The 24,953-nt window shown below is 44.4% G+C and overlaps 1 protein-coding gene across 1 annotated transcript in view; it reads right to left on the bottom strand.

Moving 5' to 3' along the window:
- Positions 1 to 2,302: 2,302 nt before the first annotated feature.
- The window catches only part of grin2ab (glutamate receptor, ionotropic, N-methyl D-aspartate 2A, b), an 89,129-nt gene continuing 66,478 nt past the window's right edge, over positions 2,303 to 24,953 (bottom strand). The window contains exons 12-21 of the mRNA XM_076727819.1: positions 19,398 to 19,566; positions 17,019 to 17,172; positions 15,435 to 15,560; positions 14,311 to 14,540; positions 13,426 to 13,586; positions 11,365 to 11,552; positions 10,286 to 10,524; positions 8,178 to 8,361; positions 7,006 to 7,798; positions 2,303 to 6,919 (exon numbers count right to left, since the gene is read on the bottom strand). Of these exons, the coding sequence (XP_076583934.1) occupies positions 5,917 to 6,919; positions 7,006 to 7,798; positions 8,178 to 8,361; positions 10,286 to 10,524; positions 11,365 to 11,552; positions 13,426 to 13,586; positions 14,311 to 14,540; positions 15,435 to 15,560; positions 17,019 to 17,172; positions 19,398 to 19,566 (3,247 nt within the window). The 3' untranslated portion in view covers positions 2,303 to 5,916. The remainder of the gene's footprint in view (positions 6,920 to 7,005; positions 7,799 to 8,177; positions 8,362 to 10,285; positions 10,525 to 11,364; positions 11,553 to 13,425; positions 13,587 to 14,310; positions 14,541 to 15,434; positions 15,561 to 17,018; positions 17,173 to 19,397; positions 19,567 to 24,953) is intronic.

Raw genomic sequence — 24,953 nt, 5'->3', positions numbered from 1 at the left:
TCGGCATGTGTGCGCTGATTTGCAGCATGCATAAGTGTGTTTGTGTATGTGTGTGTGTGTTTGTCTGTGTGCTCCTCTCTGCTCCCCTCTCCTGTCCCACTTCAGCCCAGATTAGAGCGTCCGTCTCCTGAGGGAGACAAAAATATAAAAATAAAGCTTTTTACCAGAACACTGATCTAAACACACACACATATCTACACGTATTGCACACACGCACACACTCACACACTCATGTTAAGGGTGCATTATGAAACCTACAGAGAGTGGGGCAGAGAGAGACAGAGAGAGAGAGAGAGAGAGAGAGAGAGAGAGAGAGAGAGAGAGAGAGAGAGAGAGAGAGAGAGAGATCTTCTACAGCAGAATCCCAAAAAGCTCAGTTTTCTGAGTTGTCAGCAATCCGCTGTGATAGATATAGATAGATAGATAATAAGAGATACTTTATAAATTGTTTAAAAGTTATATAACATGGCTGTATAGATCACCAATAATCCAATAATGACAACAACTCTTGGGTTGCCAGGTTGGCTGTTGTTTATTTGTTAACACTTTAATACGATCACCTCCACCTCTCACCTTCTCAAAGACTCTGCAGCAATGTTAGCAGCTCTGTGAGCACAGCGCTGCTCTGGCAATGCTAACATGTTGATCATTCACAGGTATAATGTTTACAATGTTCACCATCTTAATTTAGCATATTAGCATGCAAATGTTTACTAATTAACACTAAGCACAAAGTGAAGCTGAGGCTGATGGGTATTGTTTGTCATTAGTTTTGCAGGTATTTGTTCATACACTAAAGTAATGGACAAATTAAAATTTTGACTTGATGGCGCAACATGAAAGTTAAGGAATTGCTACAGTTATTAAAATTCATCCTGAGGGGTAAACATAAATGTACTAAAAGTCCTAAATTTAAGTTGTTGAGACTGACGGAGTTTGACTTCGCTCAAACCAAAAAACTCGAGGGTAAGTCAGGGGGTCACCAAAGTCAGGGGGATTCATCCTCTGGGGGCCACGACTGTCTGTATAATATTTAATAGCTCCATAATTTAGTTTAATAAAGTAGCTGTGATATTTTGCTCTCCACCAAAGTGGATGATTGACAGATTAGTAGACACAGTGTGCCTCAACAACTTACTAACAAAAACTGAAGACATGATGGCCTGTGAGAGAGATGTGACTTACAGACTGTCTGATAAGCCATTAAGCTTGCAGTTATATAATGAAGTAATTCATTAAGGCAACCCAAAAGTTATGTGTGGCAGTTAATTCTTGACCTTGGAAGTAGCTGTCCAAACAAGCTGGAGTCAAGGTCTACAGACAAGCTTTATGACAGCTGTCAGCCTGATTTCCTGGTTGTCATCAGTGGATTGTCACATTTGCTGAAAGCTCTGGGAAAAGCTTCTGAGTGGACTTTGAGTCCAGACTGTTTTGTTAACTACAGCCAAAATATTGCTCTTATTAATGACCTATTCCTGATCCATACAGCATAAATAAATGATTTATTGACCATTAATACAACAACCATATACACTGTATGTCTTATTGTTAGATGTTCATTTTTTCACTTTCCAAGGTGTTTGTATGTTTTGATTAATGGCTGTATGACCGGCTAATAAAGAATTTAAATAGAATCAACAATAAGAGTTTAATGACAGCTTTGATTTGCCAGATTGTGAATTACCTTTTCATAAATTACTCATCTTCAATTCATCAGCAACACTAGAGTTTTGACAGGTTAACTGTTTTTAAAAAAGGGCTGCAGAGAGCGAGAAACCCACAGCGTGAAGTTACTGACAGCAAGTCTTTAAAGCAATAGTTCAACATTTTGGTAAATATGCTTTCTTGATGCCACTCTTTTGTCTGTGCAGTAAATTGGAAGCTATAACTGGCAGTGACTTGGCTTAGCTTAGCATAAACATGAGAAAACAGCTGGCCAAAGATAACAAAATCAACCTACCTGCATCTTTACAGCTCATTAATTACCACATTATATCTATTTATTTAATCTGTTAAATATTAAAATGACAGTGTTGCTTGCAAACTAAACTACGAGAAGCTCACCTGGTTTAAACGTCATATTTACCGCACAGACATGAGAGCGGTATCGATCTTCTCATGTAACTCTCAACAAGAAAGCATAAAAGCAAATTTGCAAAGAATGTCGAACAGTTCCGTTAAACACGGCAGCCCCGAAGCTGCTTCATCAATGGCGATACTGATCTAAAAAGCATTCATAATTGATTTATTAACCATTAAGATAGACGGATGGATAAAAAGATTAATCAACAAGACCCAGACAAGTAGAAAAATGTAACCTTTACTTATTTACAGATTGTACAGAGGTACTGAGTGACAAGGTAGTATTTACAACACAACTAGTAGCTTAGAAACCCCTGAACTTATACACAAGTGAGATACACAGCAGGGAGGCCCAGAGGACTACACACCAACGCACTCCTTCCACCCAGTACTGTATATAACATGTGCACACCTGGGCCAAACTGAGAACTGTGCTGAGGCTGGGAACACTTCCCACATGTTCCTTGTCGAGTCGGCTGGGTGCCATGTTGGTGACATCGCAGGCTGGGAGACGGGAGTTTGAGCATCCAGGGCTCGAGTCAGATGTGGCGCGCTAACCACAGTGGAGGGGAACGTTGGTGCATGTAGCCCAGTAGGCCAACTCAGGGAGAACTCAGGTGTTGCAGCAAAATAGGTACCACCAGAAACACAAGCACGTCATGCAATTCAAAAAAATCAAACAAAAGGTTGGTGTAAAAATCTCTGTGATGGTGGACGTACAAAACTCATTCTACATGTTCTCTTAACCATGACAGTACAGACGCAACGTGTGTGTGTGTGTGTGTGTGTGTGTTTCTAACTGTATTTGTGTTATATGAGTAAGAGCCAGGTCAAATGTTACGTGTGGGACGAAGGGAAGAGAGCACAGAAAAGTATACACACACACACAAACACACACAGCACAAACAACCTCTCCATACACACATCATCCTGTCTTATATAAATGCCTGCATGGTGAAAACACTCACGCACACACACTCACGCACACACACACACACACACACACACACACACACACACACACACACACACACACACACACACACACAATAGCTTGCTCACGCTCTGAGGTGAAACAGCACAGACTCGTAGTGGAAGAGAACTATGTGGGAGGGAGGGGGTTCGTATCAACCACGCAGGCTGGACTATCATTATTCATTGAGTGTGATTCAGATGAGAGACCCGGCTACGTGTTGCTAGTTAACTGGTTAGCTGACCGGGGACAGTTAACAAGTCTGTTAACCCATCAGTGAGGACTGTACAGTGAGGTCCCAACCAACAGCACACCAGAGGGGGAAAAAAAACAAAAATAAAACCAAATAAAATCACACAAGAATCTAAAACATGCCAGTCTTTTTTTTTTTCTAAAGAAGCAGAATAAAAAGCCACGTTGTTATTGAAATGAATTCAACACTTAATACCATTCAAATCAAACAAATGAAATCAGTTTCTAACATTTAAAACAAAGATTTCTCTGTACAGAAGTATAATATTGCAACCTGATATTGTGCATATAACACACCAAACCAAAAGAGGGGCAGTGTTCACCGTTCAAAGGTGCGTTTTTTTTCTTCAAACTGTCTTGCATTCTTTGCAGCCAATATATATAGATATGTGTGTGTGTGTGTGTGTGTGTGTGAGAGAGAGAGAGAGAGAGAGAGAGAGAGAGAGAGAATAAAGAGCAGAAAGAAAGAGAATAGAGACAGACGTTCAGCTAATGGGATATCAAGTCCTTTTTCCATCAAAATCCTTGTGTTCAAAAATCAATGCCCTTACTCAGTAGATTATGGATTTCTAGAACACTCATACACACATTGCCAGCTCGTCGAGTGTGTATATGTGTGTGTGTGAGTGAGTGTTGCCTCTGTAACGAGTCACTCTGCAAACTCTCTGCTTCGCCACGTGACTCTCTGCTGAAACGCAGCGCCGCGTCCTCGCCAACAGAGAGCCACACAAGCACCAGCTCGTCCAGGAGTATTAATTTGATGAGTAAATCTGCAACAGTGATGCGCTCAGCCTCTAAATTCACTACGGAAACATTAAAACCGGCCTTGAGTTCTTTTGTTCAACATAGAAAGTTATTAGAAAAAAGTACTGCATCCTAAGAGAGCCAGAGTTGAATTTGATGAGCTCTTATGACTGCTGATATTAAGTGACTTCCAAGAGTATTTAGAGTTTCAAACACCACGACTGAACTTTATTCTGCTGATACTGAATCTACTCAACGAAAGGAAGCAGGGAAGGAGCCAAAAGACAAAGGATTTAATTAAGAGAATAAAAAAAAGCTGATGAGGGAAGAAGGGAGAGGCTAGAAGGAGGGAGGAGCGGAGTAAAAGTTCTAAAAAGAAGAGAAAGATAAGAGTTGGTGTTTGTATACTGTATGATGCTGTACCCATTATCTAACACTGTAAAACTCGACCTCACAATGGAAACTAAGAGAACCGTGTCCGTAATGGTGCCCTAGAACCCAATGTCAAAGAGAAATAAGAGAAAAGAAAACATCTATCCAGCGAATGATTGAGAATATTCATATTTTTCAGTATAAAAGTGTTTTTGGTCAAACGTCTGTGTTAGGTGGCAGGGTATAAAATCTACAAAGTGCACAAAGAGAAGCTATCTCATAGCCTCGACACACACACCCACCCTATACTACTATCCTAGACTACTGCGTATGTGTGTGTGTGTGTGTGTGTGTGTATGTGCATATATGTGTGTGCGCGTGTGTGCATATATGACCCTGTATAGGAGTTTAACTGTAACACAGGGCAGTAGGAAGCATGCAGTATGACCTGAAGGCTAGCTAAGAGAGGAAGCAAGGATGCTATACTGTATGTTTCTAGATCTAGAAACACTAGAACACACGCTGTCGTCCTGATAGGCTTTTACTGGCGGCCATGTTTGGTCCACTTTTTGGAATGTTCAATTAACTGACATCAACAATAACAAACAGTCGGTAGTTTTTACTTCCTCCCTAAAAACAGACACAGTGTGCGTGTGTGTGTTCAAGTGTTTGTACATCTGCGGGCAGGAGCTGAAACACTTCTCAGACCTTTGTCCTGACCAGCAGCCCGCCATCCCAGTCTAGTCTATTACAAATATAGTGATTTCCATTCAAGTCAAGGATTACTCTAGTGTAGTTTACTACTCGTTAAGCCATGCTGGCAGTGCAGTTTGGAGGCTCAGACAACATACGGGTTGACTGTAGAAATCATAGTGCAACAGGAGAGTCCTGGAGAGGGGCGGGTGTGTTTAGGTGAATGTGTGTGTGTGTGTGTGTGTGTGTGTGTGTGTGTGTGTGTGTGTGCAAAATCTGAGAGAGAAAGGGGCTTTCTGTCTGCGTCCCCTTCACCTCCAAGAGGCTGGTGAGAGGGCGGGACAAGTCGGCTCGTCTTCCAAACACACTGTTGTATCTTCCATCCCATCGCACTGTTGGTGTTAGACTCCATGTACAGTGTCCCTCTTATTCCAGCAGGAATTCGATCTGTCTTGTCAGACGTATTGTCAGTTTGTGCCTCGTTGCCCACAGCTCGGGGCTAGTACACACACTGACACTCACACACACTCTTCATCTTGTATTGTGCCTCCAGGTGTCCCTGTGGCCCCAACCCTGGCCTATAGAGGGTGTGATAAAGAAACAATGATTTATTTACTCCACATCACCACTAACCTTTTTAGTCCAGTGCAGAACTTCCCGTCTTTAACCTGTGTGTGTGTCTGTGTGTGTTTCTGTATGTGCTTAGAATCAGAGCTGCCTGGTCCGGTCACACACACCTCTTTCCTGCATGCGTGTGTGTTAGCGTGTTTCGGTGAGAGTAAGTGTGTCGCGCGTGACCCTCAGACGTCGGACTCGATGCTGGGCATGCGGCGGTAGAGCCGGGGCCTGTTGCCGCCTGCGCTCGAGGCTCGCGGCGCTGTCACATAGCTCATTGGCTGAGAGGCAGCAGGTGGGACCATGTAGGCCACCACGGGGGGCTCCTGCTGAGGGTAGAACACCTGTTGGTCGACATGGCCGCCATGCTGGTTGTTGTGATGGTTGCCATGGTTACCGAGGGTAAGCGACAGCGGCATCCGCTGCTTATAGAGCTCGTGGGCAGAACTTCTCTGTGGCATGCGTGTGACAGCCTGGGGGGCGGGATCTCGTTGTGTCGTGCCAGGGGCTGACTGGAGGAAAGGGTTGTGAGATGGGCGATCGGGGAAGAGACTCTTTGAGCGCCGAGGGAGGGGCATAGGGGCGTCCAGGCTATGGTGGTGTGAGGGTGATGGAGAGGGGGGGCTGCGGCTGCTGAACGGACGATCAGAGCGCATCGTGAGGACGTTAGCGTAGGCCCCCTCGTCCAGGGTCAGCTCCCGATCCCTATCTCTGTCGGGCAGGCTGAGCCCCCGCAGGTGGGTGTGCTGCTGCGGCTGCCGCTCGGGGATGCCGTCCGGAAGCACGTTCTCATAGGAGTGCTGACGACTCAGCTGAAGGTGCGGCGCTGGCGAGGGGGTGGGTAGAGGAGATGGTGAGGAAGGGGAGGGCTCGAAATGACTGACTAGCCCGTCTCCTTCGCCCACCAGACCCAGCTCGCTCTGGGGAAGGTAGTGTGTAAACATGTCCCCGCTGTGAGGGTGAGTGTGCGCGTGGGAGTAGTGTGAGTGCAGGTGGTCTTCGCTGATGTCGTACAGGTTTCCCAGGTGGGCGCAGGCGTCACAGCGGGCCTGGGGGGTGCGGACAGTGTAGAGGCCGGAGTAGCCGCTCAGCTTGGTCAGGCAGGAGCGACAGTGGCCGGGCCTGATGCCCTGTGTCGCCGGCCCCGCGCTGGGCGCATCGAATGAACTTGCGGCTTTGTCCTTCCCACTGCAGGGAGAGAGAACGACATTGATTATGCACAAAAACACAATAAAAGCAGTTGAACGACGGTCATTTTCTGCCGAACATGGTACCTGCTGTGTGTGTAGGTGCTGTATTTCTTGTCCTTCAGGGAGTGCAGGTCAGCCTCTGCACTGTGACTGTGGTGCAGCAGGCTGGCACTCAGCTGTAGAATGGGTGTGTCTGCCTGGTGGGAGTGTGTGTGTGAGTATGTGCTGTCAGGTGGAAACAGGTCAGGGGGGTAACTGTGGTCGTCACCTCCCCCCTGGCTGTCTCGCTGGTAAGGGGGAGCGGACTGGAGACTGGCCTGGTCAGAGTCAATAGAGTAGATCTTGGATCCTCCGCCCCCACCACCTCCTCCTCCTCCTCCTCCCCCACCCCTCTTCCTCAACTGATTGATAGGCTTGAATCCAGCCCTCGCCCCCATGGAGTCAGAATCTTTGTGCGACGGCGGCCGGCTCGAGCACTCTGAGATGTCAGAGTGCGGCGGCTCTTCAGGCAGGTAGCGCTGGCTCTTCATTGGTGGAGGTCCAGGTCCAGATGCTGGGGTGGGGCTTGGGCCAGAGCCTGGAGACACAACAGTAGGCTGGGTCTTCAGTGTCTCCACACTCTTCTTCCACAGGGCTCGAGGTTTTGATGCGGGGCAGGCCGGCCCAGCGAGGCGGGTCTTGCCGTTGTCGTTGGTGATTGATAGCTGGGGCTTGTTGGGGCTGGTTTGAAGAGGGGCGGCTTTTTGTTGCGTGGGAAACGGCGCAGCATTGTTGAGGAGGTTTTTGTGTCGTCCGGACAATGACAGGAAACCCTGCGGACCGGCGGCGTTGCTATAGAGACCAGGACCCTTCGGGGGCAGACTATGGAGTGAGTTACCTAGGAGACAAGGAGAGACGCACCTCAGACAGTAGATACAACAAGATGGATGTTTAGATGGATGCTCAACCAGGTGGCTGATTATCTACAGGCCTGGCACGCTGTGTGTGCCACCTCATGTCTTTCTAATCACACAGCGAGCTTGTACATGACAGTCAATGCGATTACAGTCTGGATCCCTCAACAAGGTGAAGGGAGTCACCTTCAGATCTGCACAGGTAGACAGTAAAGAAAAGTCAGGCTAACCTCTGTACGTGTGAGCAATCCTGTCACAGGTGCCATGATTACCTGCTCTGTGACGGTAGGATCTGTGAGCTTTGTTATAAATGCTATTCAAAATCTACACTGTAGTTCGCCGTGTGTAACAGCGTTAGAGTACCTTTCCCTGTCATCACATCGAGGATGCTTGGCTGCAGGAGGACAGTGTTGCGTTTGGGAGAAGACAAAGCCATGGATTTGGCCGACTTGAGCAGATGCAGCATGTTGGCTTGAGGACTGAAGTCGAGTTCAGGAGCCTTTTTCTTCATATCTATGTGAACGCCATGGATACAGCTCCATATACCCTGAGAGGAGGAGAGGAGAGGAGAAAAAAAAAGAAAAAGAACAGGAAAGGAGAGGAGAGGAGAGGAGAGAAATAGAGGAGAGAGATGAGAGATAATAGACGTGAATTCCCAACTCAGTGACTTGACAAAAGGAAAGTTCAAACATGACACAACACTAATTTCCCTGCACGGTAAATTAAGGGAGACCTCTGCATCCTTCTCTCTGGTGCGTTTCCTGCAAACCTTAACCTCATTTTCTTTTGTAATGTGGCTCGAAGAGATAATCTCCACTTTTTTTTTTAGATGAACTGCTTGCAGAGGCGCCGGGAAAATTAAATTTAGGTGATGATGTCACTGGAGGGGGCCGTTGAGTGCAAGGAGATGTTATTCCTGAAGCCACTTAACCTCCAGTATCGCTGCTGTAACAGCATGCGCAGAGAGAGACACACACACACACCCACGCGCACACACACACACACACACATCCACCCCCACACGCGCGCGCGCGCACACACACACACACACACACACACACACACACACACCCACACACATTGCACTCTTTGTAAAACACTTAATGTGTGAAATGCTGCTCGTCTGGAATAAAAGCCCTGCCTAACAGAGAGACATGACATATGAATAATGAAAGAATGGTCTGTCTGGGTGTGCCCATTTCTGTTGTGTGTGTGTCTATTAAGGCGTGCATGTGTGTGTGTGTGTGTGTGTGTGTGTGTGTGTGTGTGTGTGTGTGTGTGTGTGTGTGTGTGTGTGTGTGTGTGTGTGTGTGTGCATCTGTCTGTCTGCCCCGCGTGTGTTTGGTCAAGCCCGTCCCTCACCTCACCGCACCTGCATATGTGTTGCCATTTTTAACTTTGCTAGACCAGACTGGTGTACGTGTGTGTGTGTGGGTGAGAGAGGTACAGAGAGAGCTTTGTGTGTATATATATACGAGTGTGTGTCCACATCATCCTCTTAGCTGTTTGATTCCTCTATCATGCCGTCCATATGCGCAGCAGTAAATTCATCTCTACCACAGCTGGGCTCTATAATCACACTATCCCCCCTTTCCTCTTTTATCACACACACACACACACAATCCCAGATTCCTTCTATATCTTAACAGTAACTATTGTGTGTGTTTCAGACATATGATTCAGGAGTACACACAGTGGCACACACACATAAATGTCCAGAGATTTGTACTTCGTCTTAACTCGAACAATCCGGAGAGTTTCAGACACATTTCAGGCATTCACACCACTAAAAGTCCCTTTTTGCCATTCCTGTTCGCATTTTCGCCGCATCTGAAGAACCATGAAGATTAGGCAAATTAGACAGATAAAGGATTAAAAACTGACTGCTTTGTTTGAGATGCATTTTTTTTTTCGCACACAACAAGACAGCAACAGAGTAATCGTTTTTGTAACTTACTGTGGGATGTTTGAATTGATGTTGTTAAACACCACAAAGGCTGCACGGCTGTCTTCAGAGTCGTAATAATGTGCTGAGTTTTTTTTTTCCTCTTATTTTTCTGCTTCAGCGTGGAGCCGCGTTGACACAATTTGCAAATACAGTTAAGTTTTATTTCTCTTGCCGATTCTCTGTGTGTTTTGCCCACTCTCGCTTTAAATCATTCTCTTTTAGGGTAGTCTGCGAGCAGGCTTTACTTTTTAAATGTCAATAACAATACAAGAAATTCCCATCCTGAGTTCTGATATTGATATTGCAAGCATCAGTGCTTTCTTACAAGCTGAATCAATGCTGTACATCAGTTGTTGCACTCTTGGGGATGGTGTTTGATCAGTAATTGACAATTCAAACAGTAACATCCTCAAGCAGAGGGGGCAAGAACTGGTACCCGGGAACCAAACCTGGACCATGTTCCTGCTGTGGGAAAGGTTCCTGCAGTAGACAGAGGTTATAGGACACATTTCCTTTTCCTCACCCTGCTGATAGTGAAGAGCAGACCCGGCCTCCCCGAGCAGACTCCAGTGAAGCAGTATCTGAGCCTCCAGTAGAAAAGGTGCTCGGAGATGAAGGTGAGGATGGACAGGCCCATGGCTGTGGCCAGCATGTAGAAGACGCCCGCCATGTTGTCCACGTCCAGCTGGCTGGACATGACCTCATTCTTCTCATTGTGGCAGATCCCAGTCAGCCACTGGGCCTCCAGCTCCTCCATCTCACCTGTTGGAAAGGTGGAAAAAGCGGCAAAGGATTAAGATGGCAGCAGATATAGGAGAGCAATGAAGGAAAAGGAATGGAAGAGGTGGAAAAGTGGGGGGGGGGTGGGCGGTAGAGGGAATAAGTAGAGATGTGGTGGGAAAAAAGGCGTATCATTACGAGGGAAGATGGAGAGGAGAAGGGAGGAGGGGAGAGAGGTGAAGTGGTAAATAGATTGTAATGGAAAGGAGACAGGAGGTGGAGTGAAAAAGTGGTTGTAGGAGGAGGGAGAAGAATTGATAGTGATGGAGTGATAAAGAAAGATGGGAGGAATTATTATTGGAGTGTGCTTGTGTGTCGCATGCGCATGCGGGTCTTTGCCCTGAATAAAAAGGCCGGGTGTGAAGCGAAGCGCTTTAGTGGTTTCAGCAGTTTGATTTCTGTCTGGCTCATTCTCTTTCTTCCATTCGCGCCATCTCACAGCTTATTATACTGAACAATCTGGAGGAGTAAACATACCAGGACACGGTGGACGCACACACACACACACACACACACACACACACACACACACACGCACGCACACGCACACGCACACACACACACACACACACACACAAACCCACACAGAGTAATGATGATGAAATGGTGTGTTAAGACTAGCCCCTGATAGCTTTCTGACTGAGGGAGGGAGGAAAGAGGGAGAGTGTTGGGCGAGGGGGAGGGGGAGGGAAAGCTGAGCAATGGCACAAGTGTAATAACACTAAACGCCTGGAACAACTTAGAAATTTCAACTTCAAGAATTTAAACTTCAAGGCAGTGTGACTGAGACGGTCGGAGTGTGGGTGCCTGCGAGCGTCTCACCATCGCCTATGATGCCCAGTATGGCCAGATCAACCAGGCGCTTCCAGTAGGATCCTTTCTGCAGGGCGATGCCATAACCTGTGGTGGCAAAGATGTAACCGCTGCCGATGGTGACCAGCTTGCAGCCGTCGTCTCTGCCCGCCATGTAGTTCAGCACCGCGGCGTCGTAAATGAAAGCATCCAGCTTTCTGTAAGGGAACCACACGTTGTGGATTTACTATCTAGAGCGGGGGGTTCCAGCCCGTGAGTTGGGATCCCTCAAGGGGTTCCATGATAAATCTGAGGTGTTGTGAGATGATTAATATGAAAGGACAGGCAGAGGTATTAGGTTTATTTCTTCTCACTTTTCTGATATACTGGATATTTTTTCCTACTCAGGCATCCTGTAAAACAGCTATACTAAACATCCACGTGAAGCTAAAGCCACCAGGCAGTTAGCTTAGCATACAAACCTTTTTATGCTTTGGTTTTTAAAAATATGAGGTATAACATTTTACACTTGGTGAGCTTGAGAGCAGCTGGTACTTGGATTTTGTAACAGATTTTGGACAGAGCCAGGCTACCTGCCTCCGTCTGTTTCCAGTCTTTATGTGATCTGAAGCTAACTCGCTGCTGGCTGTAGCTTCATAGTTAATGAGGGGAAACATTGTTCTGTCCTGTGACTCTGTTTGTCATTTCTAAATGCAAATCTATTTCAATTGAAAAATCGTATCAATTCCATGTAATATTAATAACATTTAGACTGTGTTTGGGGTTGTCTTCATTCAGACTTTGTGAAATGTGATCCATCCGGCTTCAGCACTAAAGACCACATCACTCCTGCTGAACGCAGCGGACTGGACTTGTTCTGTGACTGAGAGCCTCTCCGCTGTGCACGCTGGTACACGCACAGGAGGATGTCTTTTGTTCGCACTGAGCTATAATCTTTTAGTGGCAGGTTTTGCATTATTCTGACATGACAAGCTGAATTCAACCTAAGGGGCCACAATTTGTATCTGACGCGACAATCCCCCAATGTGGGTCTGATACTTCTGAGCTCAGCAAAAAACAGAAGCTGATGTATGACTGTTAACCAAACACAATGTACGAAGGAGCTGATATCACCAGCCTATACAGCAGCAGAACCCTGCTCATTATGAGCCAGGAAAATGGTTCTATATATATCAATGAATCCACCCTGGTATAAAGCAATCCCCCTGGGTCTTCTCCATGTTAGATATGTATGAATTAATATAAAACACTTTGAATTTAACTGTTCACCAAAGGGCACATTGCGTTAAATGCAGTCATGGAGTCTCTGTTGTTTGAAAGCTGCACAGAGAATTTTAGGCTATTCATCAATTTAAGTGTGCGCAGCACTTAAACACAACATACTGTGCATGTAAATGTGCATTTTGTGTCACAGCCTATTTCATGACTTGACTGGGATCTTGACAACAACTTTCTCCTGCGTAAACAACCAATCTTGCCGAAGAACTAATTTAAACATGATGATTCTGCTGAACACATTAATTATACAGTTTTGATGCTGTATAAACAATGGCAAACATATGAGATATGAGAAACAAACCTTTTCTATTTGATGTGCGCTATCAATGAAGTAATTGCAAGAGAGGGAAAAAGCAAAAAGTAAATTCATATTTGGAGAAAATACCCTAAAGATCAAAGCACCCAAAACTAATGAACAAATAAAAGCACTGCAGCCATCCCTCCATTAGTGTGTGTTTAGGAGGGAGAATAAAGGTAGCAAACTCCAGAACAAATTACACTCTGCCTGTTTTGGCAGCTCCCTCTTTCCAGCAGCAACAAGACTCAATAATGAGCACTTGCAGACAGTCTGCATTTTACCGTCAGTGACAGAAACACTGAGCACAGTTACTGCAGCATTTTAGCATGAGCGAGTGCTGGGCCCCCTGGGGCCGGGTTTCTGTGTGATGCAATGCCTTTTTTTTGTTTGTTTTCACATGTTCTTAAGCATACACCCTGTCTGTGAACAGAATTACCCTCTCAGGTATGATAAATCTCAACCTGATGTGAGTTGACTTGACAAGTTTACAGTACCCAGTCTTGAGGCTGACCAGCGCATCCTGGACGCCAGTCTGATGGTATTTGGTCATGTACTGATGCATATCTGGATAGTTCTTCCTGATGTTGCGCTCGGTGCTGCCGTTAGGAACTGTCCCGAAGCGAAATGGAGGGGAATAGGAGTATGGACTCTGGAACTGCATAGAAAGAAGGAAGAAGAGCAGAAGAAAGACGGATTGTTTAAAGCGGGAATTGACAGGAGGGGAGACTAGAACACACACACACACAAAATAAAAACAGAGGCTTAAACACAAACAGCATGAATGAGAGACAGCAAGGACAGTCCAGAGAGGAGGGGGAGAAAGGGAGTCCGAGTAAGAGAGGGAGCAAGAGTGTTGAAGTGAAGGAGACACATAGAGAGGAGGCGAGAGGAGGAGGAGCAGAGAGTGACAAGAAGAGACAGAGGAGAGAGGAGGGAGAGACAGTGGAGTGGACTCATCAGTCATCATCATTGTGTGTCCAGTCTAGCGTAAGACTGGCTGGGGTTCTGCTGACACTGCCAGCCTCTGCAAACTACACATATACATACACACACACACACACACACACATACACCCAAACACACACACGCGTCTTTGATCTATGCAGCCTGCGTGTGTGTGAGTGTGTGTGCGCCCCTGGGTCTGCTGTGCTGGCAGTGTTAGCGTGGTGACAGCTACGGCCAGAGGGTTTGGGCTGTTGAAGCCCAAGGGCGCTCCCTGGAGAGTCCTGTCTGGCCGCAGGGCTGGCATCCATTACAAGAGCAACCCTGACTGTGAATGCGTTTAGCTTCTTCTTCTCTGTGTGTGTGTGTGTGTGTGTGTGTGTGTGTGTGTGTGTGTGTGTGTGTGTTTCTGCATGTCCAGATGTGTGGAATCCCACCTTCTTGTCAGACAGTCCAGTGACTTGGTCCACAAACTCTTCCTGGATCATGAAGGCGGCCAGGTTGGCAGTGTAGGAGGCCAGGAAGATGACGGCAAAGAAGGCCCACACTGATACGATGAACTTACTGGTGGTGCCCTTTGGGTTCTGCACGGGCACAGAGTTGTTGAACACCAGTCCCCACAGCAGCCATATGGCCTTACCGATGGTGAATGATGGACCATGTGGGTCTGAGAGAGAGAGGCAGGGGAGCAGAGGGTGAAATCAAAAAGAGGAAGTGGAAAAAGACAGTGTGCTGAAGGACCAAGAAAAGCCAAGGCAGGTAAACCTTAAACTCTCAGTTCAGCTGATAGACTTAGCAAACAGCAAAAAACATGTCATAAACTACCAAACAATCTAAATCGTTCTTTTTCCCTGCAATTCCTTCGGCCTTACTGCTGCTTGCCAGGAAGAGATGTATAAATAAAACGTGTTCATTAGGGAGCTTTAGAGGTGCTGATGGATGGATTTTGTTATCTTTGAACAGAGCTATGCTAGCTGCTTCCACCTGCGTTATGCTAAGCTAAGATACAGGGCTGCTAGCTCCGCCTTCATATTTACTGCACAGATGTGAGAGACAGCAAATATGTTGAACTATGTTGAACACTGTTCTTCTGGATTTGTAAAAGTTAAATTATGGAATTATTAGTTATGGAATAGTTTTACAGTTTAGACATTTGCTGTTTAATCAGTCTGTAAGATGAAAAATGAGCAAACTCAACACATTGTTTAGCTAAAAGGAAAATCACAGAAAAAGCAGAAATCACGTGCTACACCTAGATTTGGCCTTTGGCTCTTTTGAATGTTAAATGAATGTAAAATGTAATTTTGTGTGCACACAAGATTAATTCACAGATTCACAGCCAGCAGTGCAGCTCCAGGTTCTGATTTGTGATGATGCCTCAGATTACAGTGATTAGCTTTGGGAAGGGCATTGTTAATGCTCTGCAACATTAAGTGAACCATCTAAAGTCAAAGTAATAACAGGTCACTTCTTTTGTTCCAGGGGAGGCTTTGACTTGTACTCCTCGCCCTGGGGAGAAAAGACTGGTGTGATATTCCTGATCGTGTGTGTGTTAGCCTACCTTTGCCTTGGGCCAAGTTGCGGTTGAAACCCAGCGGACTGACAAACTCAAAGAGGAAGACGGCGATGGCTGTGACAATGAGCAGCATCACAAACATCATCACCCAAACTGATGCACTGAAGGGCTCTGAGAAGAAGGAGAAAGAGAGAGGGAGAGAGTTAAAGAGAAACAAGCACATAAGACACCGTGGAGGAGCAGGGAATGCATAAAAAGTGAGGGACGCAGAGAAGGAGGAGACAGACTCAATAAAAGGAGAACAGGGATGAGGGGGAGATAAAGCGAGGAAAAGATGATAGAGAAGACACAGAGAAGGGGAGAAAGGGAGACAGACGGAGTGAGAGAGGAGGCAGGGAGGGGAGGAGAGGGAGAGTTAGTCACAGAGAGTTTGACGGAGCACATTTCCATATTTCTCATTATTCCCTTGGATGAGAGCTGAGAGAGGGAGAGGCCTGGGGCGGGGGAGATGGTAGAGGAAGGGGGGAGAGAGAAGGAGAGGGGGAGAGAGGGAGAGGGAGAGGGAGAGAGGGAGAGAGGAGAATCAAACTCCAAGTGATCTGATGTGCCCTGCTGTGGGCATGTGTATATGATCTACTTGTGTGTGTGATCTGTGCATGTGTGTGTATGTGACAGAGAGTGTGAGTCTGCATGTGTTTGGTGTGTAGCAGGGCAGGAGTTCAGAGAGCGGGATGAGTGCCAGAGACGCTGAACCCAGACAAATTATATGTATGTATGTGTGTGTGTGTGTGTGTGTGTGTCACTATATGTGTAAGTATGTGACTGCCAGGGTTAGCCAACCCTGAGAGATTGTGCACTGAGGTGCCTCTAATATGAGTGCGAGAGATACTGAACCGTCACTGATACCCTGGCCCAGGCTCAACACACTCATTCACTCTCTCTCTCACACACACACACACACACACACACACACACACATACAATGTGTTTTCATATAAATACACACACAAAGCATTCACCCCTTAACATACAGTACATACAGCCAAAGCACATTCATTCTCCACACACCCCTGGTTTAATACACAAATGTCCTAATATATTCCTGCCGTGTCACACACACTTTTTCCCCCTCACACACACGCATACCGACACATGGTTTGATACACAGCGACCAACACACGCATGGTCCAATACATCCCCTCGCTCCCCGTCTCGCTCCAATGACAATACAAGACATTAGGCAAGCTCAGAGGAGCGCTTCAGTTTCTAGTCATCTGAACAACGGGAGGAAGAGGAGGAGAAGGAGGAGAAGAGAGGACGGTATGAAGAATGCTTTGTCTGAGCTGACTTTTCAAAAAACAGCTGGCACACTCCACTTCCTCTGCTCTGCTAGAAATATTAATGTGCTGAGGGTGTTGAGGCCCAGATAAAGTCAGGGTACAAGTGGAGTGTGGCCAGCATACACTGTCTGAATAAAATATTCCATTTTATGTGAGGGATTTTGCCAACATGTAAGCACCTCCCTTTTTTCTGCTCCCCGTCACTGGGGGACAGACGGAGAAAAAGAAGAAAGGAGAAAAAAGAGAGGGAATTTGTGGTTAAGGAAGGCAAAAGGAAAGATGAATTTACCGAGGAAGGCAGAAGGAGAGACGGTCCCATTGCTACGAGACACCATGACGCTGATGCCGGTCTCCACAAAGGGCACGGAGAAGTCGATGACCTCTGACCTTTCCTCATTGATGGTCAGTGAACCGACTGCCATCACTGCTTTCTTATACACCACCTGGCAGACAGAGAGAACAATAGTTAGAGTGTCTGCCTCACTACCCGCACTGGCAGAAATGAATCTAGCGAGGTCTGTAAATATTTGGACATCATCAGATAATGCCTCTTTGATGCCTCCCTCCTTTTTATTTTGGATGTGAAATATCACAGCAACTGAGGGTACAAGCACAGAATGTCATCTGTAGTTGGAGGGCATTTTCAGCCATATCAGATGAAAAGTAAAAAAAAAAAAAAATACAGCTGTCTTTTTCATAGTGCCACCATTTCTGGGCATCTGGATGTCTCCTGACAGTCAAAAATTCTGCTTATACAGATGTCATTTTTAGTAGGTAGTGAAACGCTGCGTTTTTTCCACAATTAATTGTCTAAAGGCCTCTTGTGGTCTGCTCCCATAAACATTACTACAATCTATGGATCATATTGTCAGGTTCCATTATCAGACGCTTTACGGCTCAGTCTCAACCTTTAAGGATTTTACCGTGGCAGCACTTAGCTTTCATTTCACCTGACTGAATAAATCATTTCCAGAAAAGATAAATGATAGCAATCAAGTCGGCTTCTAGGCATTCTGCCCCTGTTGAAGAGTAATGTGTACACTTAAATCGGAAACATTATTGAGGCTATGAAATACAGGTATATAATTAAAGAGTGTGACTTAATGATGACAAATTAGTGGTTTCCGATGCCTCACAAGTGATGGCACTTATAAAAAATAAACCTTTTCCACCACATGAAGCAAACATTAACGATATACAGAAACATTAGTCAGTATCAAACGACATTATCTTATATATTTTTTTTGTCTAATATCACAATGTGAATTAAGAAATCTGCGAATGAATATATATACAGAATAACTCATTAAGGTTTGGTGGTGAGGTGACACCTTTGTTTGTAAAATGGGTCACGAATTGCATCTTTAAAGGATAAGTCTGGTGATTCATATTTGTCTTAAAATCAACAAATTCAAAGAAAAGACCGAAACCAACAATGACCTGACTGTTTTAACATACACTGTGTCTGTATCCAGTGCCTGATATGGTTTATTCCTCTGTGCCACAGACCTCCACTCTTGTATAAAAACTATTAAAAACGCATCAGTGTGTCAATAAATGGGTTTCAGGTTGAGGTTAGGGAATTTTTATGGTATTTGTTGACAATAAAAAATATACTGTGACATCAGACATCTCCTTTAATCACTACATTTAATAGTAAAGTCCAGATGTAGAGTGGAGGAAGGAACAAACAATACGGTCAAAATAAGCACAGGTGGCACTGGGGGCCGTTCAGAAGTTGCACCTTCTGCATGCACAAATTGATTGTGTGTGTTATAATGCAGCAAGTGCACCGCAGGTCATGTGGCAAGAATTAAACCAATCCGTTTCACAGGACTCGCTTCGCCCGTTCTGTCCAAGGACGTCACAACATGCTCGTGAAAGGTCAGCCAAACTGAAGATGGAAGAGCAGCTTCGTTCAGGGATACCTGGAGCTGTGTAACTTCGGTCTCTACATCAGCTCAGAATTTAGGAAAGCTGGTGAGTATGATGATGTGCTGTTTTTACATCACTAGTTGCTAATTGCTGGCAGTACTAATTGGTACAAGGGGTTTTGGTTGCTTGGTAACAGCAGGCGCGACCGTAGTGAAAGCTCCAAAGCAGGTTGCATAAAAGGATGAAAGCGGCACAGCTGACGCTTCCACACACTTTTACACGCAACATCTGAGCAGCCGCTTATGCAACCAAATGATGTATCTAATGTGCCTTTTTGAATTATTAGTAATGTAAAAGCACAGTCTGCAATTTTGATAAATACTGTACACTTACGTTCTTTCTTGCTGAGACTTAGATAAGAGGATCAATACCAGCCTCATATCTGCCCGTTTAATATGAAGCTACAGCCAGGACCCAGTTAGCTTAGCATAAATACTGGAAGCTAGCTGTAAGACGTGTTATTAGTAAGCTTTAGAGGAGCTGGTGGGTGGATTTTTGTACAGTTAGACAGGGCCAGGCAATCTGTTTCCCCTGGTTTCCAGTGTTTATGCTAAACTAAGCTAATTGGCTGCTGGCAGCAGCTTCGTATTTACCACAGAAACATGGACTGGTACTGATCCTCTCATCTAACTCGGCAAGAAAGCAAATAAAGGTATTTCCCAATAGCTACATAGGAAGTGAGAGAGCCAGACAGACATGGTGTTGTAGAAAGGGACAGGTAGATAGGAAATACCTCTCCGACCATGCCGTTCCACACATTGTTGATCTTCTTGCCGTGTTTTCCATTCGTGACCAGGTACAGGTCATAAGTGAACTTGACGTTTCTGGCTATCTTCTTCAGGATGTCAATGCAGAAGCCCTTGCAGCACTGCTTAATGTAGGAACCTCCTGATGTGCTGTTACTGCAACATACAAACACACACACACACATTTGCACAAACACAATTAGGTCCCATTTTTCATATGAGAGGACATTTTCAGCGTTTTAAAGGAGAGTGTGTGCAGTGTGAGTGTAACTGTGCACTTGCTGCCTGCTTACTCCACATCTGGTGATTCCATCAAACTGTAAAACTAGAATTATGACAGTGCAGAGTAACCATAAATACAGCTGAAGGGCAGAGAGAGCTTGTATGTGTGTGTGTGTGTGTGTGTGTGTGTGTGTGTGTGTGTGTGTGTGTGTGTTTCCCTGAGTGCCTGAAAACACAGGGGTACTGAGCAGATGCTGCTGGGCTTTAAATAGAGCTGGGCTGTGCAGAACAACCAACCCACATGATTAAAATATCAGCTGTCCTTCCCCTCATCTCTCCTCATTCCTTTACGCTCTCCTTTCCTCCCTCCCTCCTCTGTTTCTCCAATTCTGTCCGTAAAGAGGCACCTCTCCAAAACTCACAGTGTACCTACACACATACGGTCCCGAGCAACCACACGGGCAGGACGCACAGAATGGAAACCAATGTTTAAGTAAACTTTTCTGACAGCGTTCCCCGAGGACCTCGGAGCAGGGAACTAAACTGAAATGTAGGATCAAATGATTCTCATAACCTATTAAACCGAACCAGCATTTTCAGAAGTGCTTCCATGAAAACTTTATTTCGCTCCCATGTCAGCCATCTCCGACGTAGCATACAGTATTATGGATTGGAACAGTAACTCTGTGACCTTTTAACTTGCCATTTCAGTGGACTCCAATTCAAGAGAGAGTTCATGAGGAACTGAGGAATTCATACACAGAGAACACGGAGAACGACTGTCAAAGAACTTAACCATCAAAGGATTAAAAGATCTTTTAACAGCAGTCAAGTGTATCTGCAGCATAGCATAATGTTGTGTGTGTGTGTGTGTGTGTGTGTGTGTGTGTGTGTGTGTGTGAGAGAGAGAGAGAGAGAGAGAGAGAGAGAGAGAGAGAGAGAATAGTATACATGCATATGTGAGTGAGTCTACGTATGTACAGTATGTGCCCCAGGTGTTCTAATGCACACATAGTATATGCATTAGCTTTTCCCAGCTGAGCCCTCTCTGTGTCCTTATGTCACTATGTAAACACACACACACACACACACACACACACACACACACACACACACACACACACACACCCCCATAACAACAGACTCCCAGAGATAGACATTCAATATGATTCACGTCATACTTTTCTCACAACAAACACGCACAAATAAAATAGTGACTGAGTAAATGCAGCACTTATGGATGGTTGGACGTGTGTACGCATGTGTGTACGCATGGGCGGCTGGACACAGAAACAACAAATGTGACGTAAATAAGGGCCTGGAAGAGACTCGTCATCTCATCTTCAGCGATGGCTGTGGACACAGGTTGAGAAATGAGGTCACAAGTTGAACTTTTCTCGCGCTGTCACGCAGTCGTATAACTGCGTGCCCACAGTGCTGCACTGTCATGATGACATGGATGAGAAACCGAACGCTTGTTGTGTTGCGCCGCCTGTCTCTCTTCTTGAGTCCATCTGACACAAAAGCTTTTAATATGGTGGATTCTGTTTGTTAAAAGAAACTTCATAAATCTTCAAAGAGAGTAATTACAGTTCGTTTTTTTTGTGCTTCTCCTGTAGTTGGCAATGACTAACCTGTCCTATTTTATCCTATTCTATCCTAATTGAGGCCCACAAAAATGTAACTATTTTCTATTGTCTGATTGAAAAGTTGACATTCATTGAAATTATGACAATAACGCTGTCAGTCACGGGTAGATTGTAATGATTAAAGATGGATTTTATTTGTGCATTTGAACTATGTTGTGGCCAAGTGATGAACCAGAAGCACAATGCAGATGCAGAACTGAGCCAGTGACAAATAAACCTGCAGCATTTCTGATTAATGTTGCTCATTGTTGACATTAGCAGAGAGAAGCTGTCTGGTCTCATCATGGAGAGGCTCTTATTGAGGAGTCCATATATGGCACATAATTGGAGTAAAACTTAAGATGCCACAGAATCCAAGTGATGTTTCTTTGAGAAAGTTTACTTTTAGTGAATATTTGAGAAAAATCTCTGGATTGTTTACCTTTTAAGTTTTTCAAAAGGAAACGTCCAGTGAATTGTTTGACTTGTTATTGTTGGGAGAAGGCTCAAAAGCTGATTTTTAAAAGCACACGTCATATAAATGGAGAAAAACTGAACTGATCCGAAATCTTTCCGCATTTATGATGGGACAAAAATCACAATCAAAAAGTGAAATCACAAATTCTGTGCCTAAATTCATCCATAAATGGTTAATTTGTGGAAAAAATGTTTTTATATATATGAAATTTAGCTTCCTTGTGATACGAAGTTAAATCTGTTTGAACCAATATATTTAGTAACAAAAGGTGATTTAAGCCATTCAGCCCACTGCTATTGTTGCAGGGGAGAAAAGTGATATAAATTCAGTGAGGTGGTGAGTGGGGAGGTGGAAAAAAAAGTGTATATACACATTAAGAATAATCACATCTGAAGAAGTAGCACAACAAAGTCAATTTGGGAAATATTTCCATTCTATTGGCGGATGCTGTTATCGCCAGCGACTTAGTGCACTGATAACAGAGAGAAATATATTCCTGAGATCCTGAAGTGATCGTGTCAGATAAAGACAGCCTGAAAATAAGCATTAAAAAGCTCGAAGTAAACAAATACAACGGATCTCTTCTCATAGCAGGTGCAGAGAGAGGATATGGGAAATGGGGACATTTGGGGGGAAAGAGGCATTTTCCACAATAGAAGATATGGAGTAAATCTGCTGTCCCGCCTGGAGTGGGAAGGACATTTCACTATTAGGGAACAGCAGAGAGAGGAGTCAAGGCCAGGTGAAGCGATGACGTAGCTGCCGCAGGGAGCGGAGAGCTGAGTGGCCGGTCGTAGCAGAGCACAGAGCACAGGCTGGCAGGTACGGATAGACCATAACCTGCAGATACTGTATGCCTGCGTGAGACTCCCTGACGAGCCTTCAGTGCCAGGACCAGAATTTAGAATTTGATGCAAGCAGCCACTGGCAGCCTGCGGGGAGGGAGGGGGGAGGACAAATGAGGAGGGGACAAAGGGGAACTTGGGGAGGTTGAAGACAGGGCAGGCTGCAGCGTTTTGGATGGTTTGTAGCTGCCGAACAGAATACTTTACGAGCCTGGAGTGGTGGGAGCTGCAGCAGTCCAGATGGGAGATGACAAAAGGTTGGGCAGCGTCCCACATGAAACACCTTTTCATTTTCTGTCTCCAGGTACAGCTCAGGCTGGCATTTATTAATTTAATTCATTTACAGGTTCCTTTTTTTTTTTTTTTTTCCAACAGGAACACTTCACAGTTCTAAACATACCTGTAAATATGCCAATATGCCAGAGTTAGCAAAAAGGTGAGTTTTTATCCCCGGTATGGAATAAACACCTAACTGTGAACTTTAATCGCTACTGAATGCTTGAACAATGAATTCATAGCACTGAAATATTTTACTTTGAGAGCCATTTGTCTGAATTTATGTGGTTTCAGTGCCCGTTTTGAAATCTCCAGCAGGTAATTTGGATATGTGCAATTTACAGCTGGAACTATTTTCATCTCTGATCAATCTACAGATTACTTTCTCAGTCACTTGATTAGTTGTTTGGCCTGCAGTATATCAGAAAATAATAAAAGATGATACCTTCTTGTTTTGTCCTTCAAGTGTCTAAAACCCAAAGATATTCTGCTTTTACAAGCAAATGCTCACAACTTAGAAGCTCAAACAAGGAATGTTTGGTATTTGACATGGACATTATTCAGTGATCAAAATAGTTGCCAGTTAATTTCCTGTCTGACTAATCAATTAATCAGCTAATAGTTTCAGCTGTAGTACAGTTTCAGAAAGTTACATCACTGTAGTTTTTACAAATTCGAGCATCCAGTATCAAAGAAACTAAATTCAACTTGCTGATATTTAAGTGGTCATTTTCAAGTCTGAAAACTACAGTCAAGCTGAGTTAAGTCAACAGAATTCAAGATGAAAAGTCAGACGTGAAGTTTCAGGCGATGCTCTGTCAGTCATGTGATCAAAGGAAGAAAAGTTCAGCGTCTAGACTGGAAGCCATGTTCACTTGAACTTTGCATCTGCATTTGTTGCTTGTTGTTTTCAAAATGGCACAACATGAAATGACCTTCTAGAAATTTCAAACTGAGAAATTCAGATAGATGGTGCTCACTGCAAATTTCAATTCTAGAAGTTCAGTGATATTTAAATATCAGCCTCAAGTATGAGTAAGTGTTTCTGAGGTTCAAATCATCTTTTTTTGGTTCCATACCTAGTCAACTTTAAAACCATGTAGGTACAATAGAATTAGATACATTTGGGCACTAAATACTAGATAAATATTAAAAATATAAACATTGAAATATCATACAGGCATGCAGAACATTAACACAACGCATGCTAATGTTTAGAGACAATATGTACCATGGAGGATAACAATAAGCAGCACTACTAATTAGTAATCGTAATATTTAAAACAAGCAACACGTTCAGTACATCTAAAACAACACATGAATCACACTGAATTAATGGAACAATGAAACAAAGGCCACAATGGGAAACACAAGCAATTACAGTGGTAGCAGAAACAAAAATCAAGTACAACGACAGATTGGCATTAGCGAGCTGACAGCAACAGAGAGCAATTAATTATTAATGCTGACAGAACTGATTACTAAATGAGAAGCACTTTGCCGGTATGTGTTAAACTCTCTGACAGAAGTTGGGATAGAGTTTACTTCTGTACAACAATGACAGAGAACACAAAAATCTGCGTAATGTGGGAAAACACTGATGTACATCTTGGCTGCCTCAGCTGACACGTAGTAGATATGAATCTGAGGATAGCTACACTGAATTTGACTTGAATATAAATACCTGTATCTTTTCTCCTGATTAAAAACAGTTGGGGTTACACAAGAGCTATCCGTCTTCATATAGAACATGCATGTAATGACAAACAAGCTGTAATTTTATGTAAATGTAAAATGGAGTTTGTCAGCTTCGTGTTAACTTGTTTCAGTCCTGCCATGTGGATGCATCACACTGTCAACCACATACATTTGGATTTCAGTCTGGAGGACAAACAGATGGTGAGTCATTATTATATAAAGTAAAAATGAGTGGGCCCAGTGTAGATCCTTGTAGAACAAAAGTGGACAAGCAAAGGGCAACTGATTGACAATTATGTTCTTAGACAAATGGAGACTGGTTTGAGAAGTGTGATTCTTTTCTACTGGAAAAAGTGAAAGTGGATCTAATGGAGAGGGTCAAATGCCTTCCAGAGA

Source organism: Chaetodon auriga, chromosome 4 (genome assembly GCF_051107435.1).
Source record: "Chaetodon auriga isolate fChaAug3 chromosome 4, fChaAug3.hap1, whole genome shotgun sequence".
Taxonomy (NCBI): domain Eukaryota; kingdom Metazoa; phylum Chordata; class Actinopteri; order Chaetodontiformes; family Chaetodontidae; genus Chaetodon; species Chaetodon auriga.
The sequence above is the reverse complement of the archived record's forward strand: the minus strand, read 5'-3'. Positions and strand labels throughout refer to the sequence as shown.